Raw genomic sequence first — 10738 nt, forward strand, 5'->3', positions numbered from 1 at the left:
AATGAACCGAGGGAGCGACTGCGGTGACGTTTCCATGGATTTTGCTCTTTCTTTCCAAATCAAACATCCATACGACCTCTGTTTTTTTTTTTTTTTTTTGTTTTTTGTTTCTAAACGAATGAATTGAAATGTCGGTGATGGATTCAATTAAGTAAGCAGTACACTTTTTATGATGGTTTTTGCTCAACCAGCAGCAGTAAAAGCTCAAAAGAACGCGCAAAGGAATCGATTCTCTCTCTCTCTCCTTCCGCTTCCAACTTGCAAGTTCGTTCCAACCACACATTTCTTTTGTACCCGGTACTACGTGCATGCTATGCTGTGCTATGCTGGAATCATCAAAATATCATCATCATTATTTCTTCATTTATTTCCCTCCCCCGCCAACAATAACAATCTCTCTTTTTTTTTTTTTTTTTCGGCCATCAAATGGTCGTTCGTCCGTTCGTTTAGTTTAGTGGAATCCGGCACTAGATTGGCTCGCAGGGCAGGAGAGAGAGAGAGAGAGAGAAGGATGATTTTTATGCTTCCTTCTTCTTCTTCTTCTTCTTGCCGAACAACAACATCCACCGCCACCATGTTCCTCCACAAAACCACCTTCCTTGTCCCCAAAAATCCAACCTCTCTTCTCTTCTGTTCCACCACCCCCACAAAGCTCCGCCGTCTTCCCAAATTCACCTGTCTTTTTCATCACCTTCTTCCCAATTTTCCCCTCGCCTCTGTCCTCACCTCCGCCAACGCCATTGTCGCCGCCGCTGCTGCTGGATCTTCCTCTGCTCATGCCGCTGTCTCCTCCGCCATCACTCACGTCGCCGTCACCGCCCTTGCCATTGCTTCCGGCGCTTGTCTCTCCACCAAGGTCGATTTTTTGTGGCCCAAACTCGATGACCACCCCGGTCCGTCACCCTTTCCCCTCTCTTCCTTCTTCTTCTCCCGTCTTCTTCTTCTTCTTCTTCTAACCATACTCTTTTGCCATTTTTCTTACTGTTACTCACTCTGTCACAGGTCACTCCCCATCCATATGCTACCTAACTTCTTATCATGCTTTCTTGTCTGTCAAATCAACTTTGAACCGGGGATTCTACTTTATTAGTAGTAACGGTTATTATGCAAAGCACAACCTCTCTGAAAACTTTACGGTTTTCATTTTGCAACGTCTTCGTCGTCACACTGCGTTCCCTATGCAACTTAAATAGTTAAAGTGAGCAACCAGGGCTGCTGATCCCAAAAAACACTCATAATTTTTTCGCTTCGTTGTGATATTGTGTGCCTCAATGCCAAAACCTTGTAGTATTTTTTTTTTTTTTGCCAAAGGCATTTCACCTGGAACCACAGCGAAATTGACTCTACACACCCTTCGCACACCAGACTGTCTTCAAACTAGGCTCTGTTTGGATCGTATATTATTTGAGATATTTTTATTGTGTCATTTTTTGTGATGTGATGCATGTGAGATAAAAAGGTAATTGAAAAGATAAAAAGGTAATTGAAAAGATAAAAATGTACGTTGGAAATTGTAATGATGATGTAAGTAAATAAATTTTGGCAAATAATTTTCAATCCAAATAAATCTTACGATTTGTTTGGACAGAGTATTATTTGAAATAATTATTGTAGTAGTTTTTATGATGTGATGTATGAGAGATAAAAATGTATATAGACTTTAGCTTTTAAACGTGTGAAAAGGCAGGTGCAAAAGAAGACTCTTAGACTTTAGCTTTGACTCTCGGTGGTTTTCAATTGATTATTAACGTACTCATCCTCACAAACAAAAGATTGCTTGACTCGAACTCTTCTTAACCTGGTGTAGCTGCAAAATCTAGTAACTTTACTACACACCCCAACGATCAACTTGGTATATGCTGCCACTTACACCTTGATGCTGCAGGATCTCTCATACTGGATGGTGTAGATGTCACTGGGTATCCCATATTCACTGACGCAAAGGTTTACCATCTCAGCCTGCACCTGTAAATGTGGTTGTAATCTTCTTTGACAATGCCACTAAGATTTTAAACGTGTGAAGGCAGGTGCAAAAGGCAATTGCATTTGCAAGGAAATCACACCATGGCCAGCTACGAAAGACTGGAGAGCCTTACCTCACGCATTGTATTCACACTGGAAAAATTTTGGCTGCCTTGATTCCATCAGCTGGAAAGAGGGTACTCCTCTCTCCTCTTCTTGTTCACTATTCTGGCATCTTGCACAACCTTGTCACTTTGCTACTGTGACACACTCTTAATTCTCTAGAAAACATAAAATCCCATTCATGGCCACATATTCATCCCTGTTTTTCCTTTTATTCCGGAATGGAATTTGGCCTTCCGTTTATATAGCATCTATGTGTGTGAAATTTAGCTTATTCATTTATTTCTTGATGTATCTTTCTACTCTATGTTAGTCATTGTCTAACAACCATGCCTTATTTTTTTCCCTTCTTCTTCTTTGTTTGGCAGGCTGTTGATACAGTTGTTGCAGGCATCCTTCATGATGTCGTTGACGATACTGGTGAGACTTTGGAAAGCATAGAGAAAGAGTTTGATGCCGACGTAGTAAGATTGGTAGCTGGAGTATCCAGACTAAGTTACATAAATCAGGTACTACTTATATGTGAGAGTAATAGCGATTCCGATCACTGACACGTTCAGGAGTAACAAACTCAAAAACTGAACTCAACTGGTTGAGTAGCAAAATAATACTAGTAAACACTAGAGGTCTAGGAACAATTTGGCTTTATAGTGATCTCACATCAGTGTTGTCTCTTATGATGCTTATTCATAATAAGACAAAAGTTTGGACGTTTTAGCATCTTTTTTGTACTAAAACGCATGCACCATTTATAGCTTTTCAGTTTTCATGGATTTTTGCATACACCTGCTATTGCAAAGGCTTAAAGGTGCATATTTTCTGCAGCTGTTGCGGAGGCATCGAAGGCTAAATTTAAATCAGCCTACTCTAAGCCACAATGAGGTATGTGCTATTCGACATCAAGTTAAAAGTTAGCACTTCATATTCCTGGGGGTAGAAATCCGATGCAGTATTCAAGTTCATGTTTCTCCTAATCTATTGAAGCAATCGAGATGGTTTAAAGAAATTAGATGATCATAAACTTAGTTGCTGCTTGTAATGTTGTAATATGATGGCATGACTAGTATTCTATAATATGAGCATTGTTAGAGCTGTAGGATGCTCGTAGCCACTAAGTTACTTCCCTTGTCCAAAAACTTGCAATATGTGGTATCAAAAGATATGAGTGGCTATTGAAGAGAATGAACAACTGTTGAAGCATAATTTCATATGACCTATATATGGGCTAAATACAACCAATTATGGACTAAATATAATGATTTCTCTTGGATATCGTTCGGAATCTATAATCTTTACTTATCATTATCTATTTCTAATTGTCATTTTTCATATTCGGCCAACTCTTTGTGATATTTTGACTTGATTAGCTCTTGACAATTAATTTTTGAAGGAACAGATCAAGTATTTAATGATGTTCCTTAAAATGTAGACGTAGTGCCAGAAGCTTCAGTAGCTCTGAAGATATTCTGAGTGACTGCACCTATGTCAATGCCATTTATGTATGTGTTTCATTCTTGTTCTTTGTTTTAGGCAAATAACATACGAGTGATGCTGCTGGGTATGGTCAATGATCCACGCGTGGTGCTTATAAAGCTTGCTGATCGCCTTCATAACATGAGAACCATGTATGCTATGTACATTTATTCATATTTTCTTGTTTAAAACTAATATGACATACGCATACTATCTTTTTTTCCACAAATTTGTGAACTTCAATAACTTCTTTTTACTTAATTTCTTTTTTTCTTTTTAGATTGCAAAACTATTACCATTTTTTCATTCTTTGTAGTTCTCAGTAGTTAACAACAGTTTGTGGTGTTGCAAATTTGACAAAACAACCACTGATGTTCTATATTCCCCTACGGCTCAAAATATTAGTGAATGGGAAATGAATGCAGATATGCTCTTCCTTCCGCCAAAGCACAAGCTGTTGCCCAGGAAACATTAGCAATTTGGTGCTCACTTGCTTCACGTCTAGGACTCTGGGCACCGAAAGCTGAGCTTGAAGATCTGTGCTTTGCTGTCCTTCAGGTTAGTTCATAATTTTTCACCCCTTTTTGAGCCAGTTTAATTCTTGGTGCAGAAGAGCATACAATTGATACAGTTACTAATAAGAAGTTGCTACCAATCGCTTCCCCTTTTCAGCCTCATATATTCCGTCGAATGCGAGCTGACCTTGCCTCCATGTGGAGCCCCGGTAAGAGGAATCTGAGAAGACTATCTACAAAATCCAGCTCTTTTGGAAAACAATTTGGGAAGAACTCGATTTCTGAATATGAACAATCTACAGAAATTGATCAGGATGAAGTAAACATGAAGGTAACTATATTTCTTTGTACATAAAGTTTTACTCAGATTACTTTGGAAGACATCGTAAGCTATTCGTAGCTAGTTTCTCATTTTATCCTGAATTGTTACCCTATGAAATTATTGTCATTCCTTAAACTTGTACTGTTTAAAGTTCAAGGTTTCATAGTTTCAAACTTGTAATGTTTAAACTGCAAGCTAGTAACTGAAGTTTTTTCATACTTAATTTGAAACAGAGTTATCAATTTTAGGCTGCCATTTGTCAGAACTTGAATGGCAACTTTCCTTAGTCTACAGGCTACCACCCTTCCTGATTTTGTCTTCTTTCTTCCCCTCCTCCGGCCCAATTTAAAACCCAGCGCTCACATTCCTGGCAATCCCATTATTCAACTTTGAAGTTGCTATGGTCATTTCATGGATTACTTAATTTGTGCAACATTGATTATGCAGGTTCTTCTGCAGGCAGTGCTTCCATTTGACCTTTTACTGGACCGAAAAAAGCGTATTGACTTTATTGAAAATCTTGCAAAACCATCAGAGTCACAAATTAATCCAAAGGTTATCAGGGATGCGGGAATTGCTTTAGCATCTCTGGTTGTGTGTGAGGAAGCGCTTGAGCGGGAATTATTTATATCAACCTCGTACGTTGTTCTCATCAATTGATTAAATTAAAGGAGTTTTCATTTGGTTTAATTTTATCTGGAAATATCATGATACTTTTTCAAGAAGTATGTTATGATTGATGCTGTGACTTTATTTACTCTGTTTCTTGCAGTTATGTTCCTGGAATGGAAGTAACTTTGTCTAGTCGCCTAAAGAGCCTGTATAGCATTTATAGCAAGGTATATATGTACTTCTTGGGTTGACTAAGATGTGAAACAATGAATGTTTAAAAGAAAATCCAAGGACTTGTTCAAATATCTGAGCATGTAATATTCATACTGCCTGGGCAAAGATGTCACTGGTTTGTTATTAACATCCTCACATGTCAAGGATTTACTATATGATGAAGCTTCTGACCTTTTGCTCTGTGCAGCATTGTGTATTAGTGCTTTTAGGTGATGATTTCTCTTTTGTAAACATGTTGTGAAACAACATTTAGTACTTTTTTTTAAAAACTCTCATTTTTTTCTTTTCTTGGACAGATGAAAAGAAAAGATGTAGGTATAAGTGAAGTGTATGATGCTCGTGCACTCAGAGTAATTATTGGAGATAAGAATGGGACTTTGCATGGGCAGGCAGTTCAGTGTTGTTACAATCTTCTCAACATTGTGCACAGGTGAATGAATGTCGTACACTTTGATATTGTTACACATGCCTTGCATGCGATAGGTAGGTTTATGATCGGGGGGGGAGAGAGAGAGAGAGGAAGTATTAGTGGTTGCTAAAGACTATATCATAATTTTCCTCAAATCAGTGTTCTTGTTCTACCTTGCTTGCTATGTCTGGAGGCTAAATCTGAACTTTTTTCTATATGCAGACTTTGGACCCCCATTGATGGTGAGTTTGATGACTACATTGTGAATCCAAAACCAAGTGGCTACCAGGTTTACCACCTTTTGAGTATTTTATATCATCATGCGGCAATTGTTACATGATTAAATGCACTATCGCTGTCCTTTTCCTGACCGGTCCTAATCCAAATTTATCTCCTCATTTCAGTCTCTGCACACTGCAGTTCAGGGTCCGGACAATTCACCTCTGGAAGTTCAAATTAGAACACAAGTATGGTTCTCATCTGGTTCTTGGTGAAAAAGAAGCTACTGCCTCAAATGCTTTTTTGTAATTATCACCCCAGGGTTTTGGTTCGCTAAATATGACATTCATCTTTAATTTAGAGCATGCATGAGTATGCTGAGCATGGACTTGCTGCGCATTGGCTTTACAAAGAAACTGAAACTAAGTTGCCTTCTGAGAGCATTATACATGATCCTGAAATAACAGAATCCCCATACTGCTCTAAAGAAATGGAAGATCAAAGTTCTGTTGACTATGATGTATTCAGGAAGTACAGTATTCTAAAAGCTGGACACCCAGTTCTAAGAGTGGAAGCAGGTCACTTACTAGCTGCAGTTATTGTCAGGTAGTACATCCCTTTAATTGTATTTCTGCTTTGAATTTTTAACATTTCTAGCAGTGCATAAAATTTGCATTCCAGAGTAGACGAAGATGGAAAAGAATTGCTTGTTGCTGTGAGCTTTGGCCTAGCAGCTTCTGAAGCAGTAGCTGCCCGAAGATCTTCTTACCAAATAAAACGGTGGGAGGCTTATGCAAGATTATACAAAAAGGTTAGAGCTTTCAAAAGTGCATAGGAGTTCACTTTAGATTCGGTATAGAATTAATACATTAAAATCAATCATATGCTGTGCAGCAACTTCAGTTTCTTTTAGACATCATGTCTAGAAGTCTGACTTAACAATGTGCTGATACCTATCCTTTTACATGATGAAGACAATTTAAACTCCGCATTCCTTCTCTGCACTATCCTTGCTTTAACTTCTGCCCCCTCTCTTTTCATTGTGCTCATGTCACCTCTTTCACTTCTTTCTCATTTTCTAGTATTTCAGACAGTTGATGTCAGAATGAGTTAGTTTTTATAATCCCGGACTGAACCCCAACGTGAGATCCTGGTTGGACAAGTTGTCAATTTCTAGCAATTGATTTTAAGTCATTAGGTATGAAATGTAAATATTGGTAACATGAAAGTCAAGCTACTAAAAATGAGTGCGTTAAATTTACTTCCCAATGCCTTGGTCAATCTTAAATTTTCTGATCCATCAGATAATCATCAACCTTGTTGATTGGTTTAAGCAGATGCCCTATGGTTTTATCTTATATCACTCCCCAGGCTTTTAAATTGATTCTCCTAATTGGTACTGTTTGGTTGACCATTGCTACCAAGAATATTGTATCTCTGATCTCAGCTGCAACAGTGCAACCTTGAGTTCAGATTCCTATCATAGTGGTATTATACCTTCCCAGAAAAAGTCTGGGAATTATACCTTCCCAGAAAAAGTGAATCTAACCTTTGAATGTGAGTTGAATTATACCTTCCCAGAAAAAGTCTGGGAATAACATACCACGCAATTTTCTTAAAGCCTACTAAATATAGTTGCTTTCTTCAGTTTGGCAAGTGAATTTTATTTTTCATTCACTTCTGAACTATCAAGGCCCAGCTGGTGTCTTACATTGGAGAATGGTTTGGAGGCATGTCAATTTTGGTCTTAAAAGCTTATGCAGTTAAAAGAAAAATGTTTATTTGACTGAAGAGTGTGTGGTTTGTCCATTTTTATTCAGTCCCTTTGAAATTTTGACCCTCCTTTCGTTTGAGTTGGAATAGATGTTCTGTCCAATTTATGAGTCATATTAACTGTCCTGTTAACGAACTTCAATTCAACAAAAGTGCTGCTAAAGTAAACATTTACTTCGCTTTACCTGTGGATGAATCCCTTTCTAAGGCAGATCCTTGCTTAAAAATGACGAACAACCAGGTTTCTTCACTTTGTTGTTGAATTGCTATTCCTTGAATCCATTACTGGAAAGATGCTGCAGCGTTAATGGTTCTATGAACTACAAAGTGTGTAATTTTGTTGGTTTTATTTTGGTGATGAATGCCTTTATATCCTTGATGAATATTGACTGCTAAACTGATTTTCAGGTGTCTGATGAGTGGTGGTGTGAACCAGGACATGGGGATTGGTGCACTTGTCTCGAAAAGTACACTCTTTGTCGAGATGGTATGTACCATAAGGTATGAAAACTAGCTTTATCTTTTCCAGTGCAAAGGTGGTTTTCTTTCCACATAGGAAACCATTATCGGGTATGTATTTCCATAATGCCTTGAGAAATTGACTGTAAATGTTTATAGATCTGCCATCTTGCCAATGATGGAGCTTCTGTGGTTTAAAGTCTGAGATATTCAAAAACCAATCCAAGTGGTTAGACATTCAAGAAACCATATCTGTGTTCTTCCTCTTGTTTCCTTGTTCAAGTGTCAGGATGTAGAAGGATGAATACTGTTCTACAGTAGTTCTATCCCGAAAATTTCTAGCAATATGAAAAATGTTTCTATTCTAACCTTTGATTTTGTTCAGAAAAACTTCCGGAATGTAGTTTCTCCTCAGGAGACTAAAACCTTTAGGCTATCTGAATGAGAGAAAAGATCTTGATGTCAAATCTATGCATCAGTGATCTGCTTGGAGTGGTACAGGTTATTGAGTTTTGACCGGATGCCTAGCAGATCATATGCATATCATTTGAGCATAGAAGAAAATGATTCAGTTGTTAGCTCAGTGTTTGCTTCCTACTTTCCTCAGCAGTCCTGACTGGCAAATTTCATTAGTATGATAATTGCGTGAGCATGGCCTTGGTTTCCTTGTTTACTCACGGATACAACTATTGGTTAACTTGTTTTAATTAGGTGTTTCTCACTGCTATGCAGCAAGACCAGTTTCATCGCCTGTTGCCGACCTTCATCCAAATAATTGAGTTGACAGAACAAGAGGAAAGTGAATACTGGGCTGTTGTATCTGCTGTTTTTGAGGGCAAATCTATTACGTCTATTGTGCCTCATTCAAGCAGCCCAGATAGACGGGGGTTTAATTCTGTGAATTCATCGCTGATGGATACTGGAATCAACAACAAGGTGAGCTATTGCCAATGTTCATCTTGCTGCTTATTTGCTTCATTTTTTCATTTGGTATTGTAGCAAACTATTGTCGTTCTATGTGGAGCATTTTCTGTACTCATGTCTGCAGTTGACTCTTTGTTGGCTTCCAAGTGACTTAGCTTAAATAACAGGCCCCGTGAATGTTTATGATTCTATTCTGCATGTACCTGCATGATATAGCCAATGGTGATGTACATTTGTTGGCCTATCGACTTTATGAAATTTCCATTGTGATTAGCCTCCCAAGCCCAATCTCTGGTAAACGAGAGAAGGAGAGAAATGAATTGGGTTATAGCATCTGCTTCTAGACGCTAGTTGCTCTTTACTGTTGCTATGTTTAGGACTAAAAGTTCATTTATGAACTCAAAACTGTATTTTATCAAGTTAGTCAGTAAACTGCCGTTTTCAGGTTCAGAAAAAAATTAGTTCTTTGGACAACAAAAATTGTCTGTTCCCGGTGAACCACGGAAAACAACAGTGAGAGATGAGAAAAAAATTTGTCTCAGAAGATAATAACCCTTGCTATGGATGCGTGACACTCGATTTATGCTCGTACGAATTGGAGTTTGTCTGCATCTCCTTTCCAGCATCAGCAGTGCCCTTTTTCTAATCTCTTCACTACCTTCTCTATGCTTTTGCAAGTTGAAAGATAGAATTAAATCATTGGAAAGACAGACTTAGTGCTCTTATTGGCGCTTATTTGAATTAGTTACTGCAGTTTTGTTGGTTGTGTAGTTCACTTAATTGTCATTTTAACTTGACAGGTGCTTTTACTGAGGACAATGCTTCAGTGGGAGGAGCAGTTGCGATGTGAAGCAGGCCTTCAAAAAATAGACCGTGATTCAAGATCGTCTGGACATACCGACTCTGCTCCTTTTGCTGAGGTAGTGATTATCTGTTGGCCTCATGGTGAGATAATGAGGTTGAGCAGTGGTAGCACGGCTGCTGACGCAGCTAGAAGAGTTGGACTTGAGGGAAAGCTGGTCTCAGTAAATGGTCAGCTTGTCGTTCCCAGTACAGAGCTAAAGGACGGTGATGTAGTTGAGGTCAGAATGTAAATAGTACTGTAGTCGATTAGGGATTAAGTCAGCTTAACAAGTGTTCTTTTTTTTGGGGGGGGGGGGGTGTTGGTTTTGTGTGTGTGGGGGAAGGGAATAAAGCAGGCAGTCTTTGGATACGACATACGAATCTCGGTAGCCCCATTCTTCTGTTGTAGGAGGCTGTTTACAAGAGGTTAGCAGAAGGAACTGGCTTCCCTGTTCATAATTTGGGCTTTTATTGTTCATTTGTTGTACAGTATCTGTACATTTGTTACTCCATACAAGGGGTTAGTAGTAAGTTAGCATTTCTTCTTGTAATATGTTGTTGTTATTGGCTCATTTCCCAGCTTAAATTTTGGAGTAAACTACACTTTGAACCCTTTAACTTGATGCAAATGCTCATTTTGCACCTGAACTTCAAGTTGTGACACTTTTTTAACATCCTAAAATCTTCAATCCGCTCATGTGTGTGATCCAGTCACAGGATCCAGACTAAAAGAATACAACCAATTATAAAGTTCTTTTTTTAAAGTTCACCTGATATTCTTAACTCGATCAAGTTCAAATTTTGTATTGGGCCCATTAAAAGGGAAGATAATATATATATATCATATATATGTGTATATATATATATATC

General features: G+C 38.3%; 1 protein-coding gene across 5 annotated transcripts; it reads left to right on the forward strand.

Moving 5' to 3' along the window:
• Positions 1-89: 89 nt before the first annotated feature.
• On the forward strand, positions 90-10419 carry LOC113729811 (uncharacterized). 5 transcript variants are annotated; one of them, XM_072077957.1, is made up of 18 exons: positions 90-893; positions 1808-1944; positions 2028-2159; positions 2454-2594; positions 2911-2967; positions 3616-3710; positions 3984-4116; positions 4231-4404; positions 4843-5033; positions 5168-5234; positions 5538-5671; positions 5873-5939; positions 6055-6117; positions 6231-6475; positions 6551-6680; positions 8051-8143; positions 8813-9037; positions 9826-10419. In XM_072077957.1, exons 1-18 carry the CDS (start codon positions 170-172, stop codon positions 10117-10119), a joined length of 3102 nt encoding a protein of 1033 aa, XP_071934058.1. In that variant the 5' UTR covers positions 90-169; the 3' UTR covers positions 10120-10419. The 5 variants fall into 5 exon arrangements, 4 of the variants coding, with proteins under 4 accessions (XP_071934058.1, XP_071934059.1, XP_071934060.1 ...); XM_072077958.1 differs by having other exon boundaries at positions 8834-9037; XM_072077959.1 differs by having other exon boundaries at positions 1886-1944.
• The last annotated feature ends 319 nt before the right edge of the window (positions 10420-10738 follow it).

This window comes from Coffea arabica, chromosome 2e, assembly GCF_036785885.1.
Source record: "Coffea arabica cultivar ET-39 chromosome 2e, Coffea Arabica ET-39 HiFi, whole genome shotgun sequence".
NCBI lineage: Eukaryota > Viridiplantae > Streptophyta > Magnoliopsida > Gentianales > Rubiaceae > Coffea > Coffea arabica.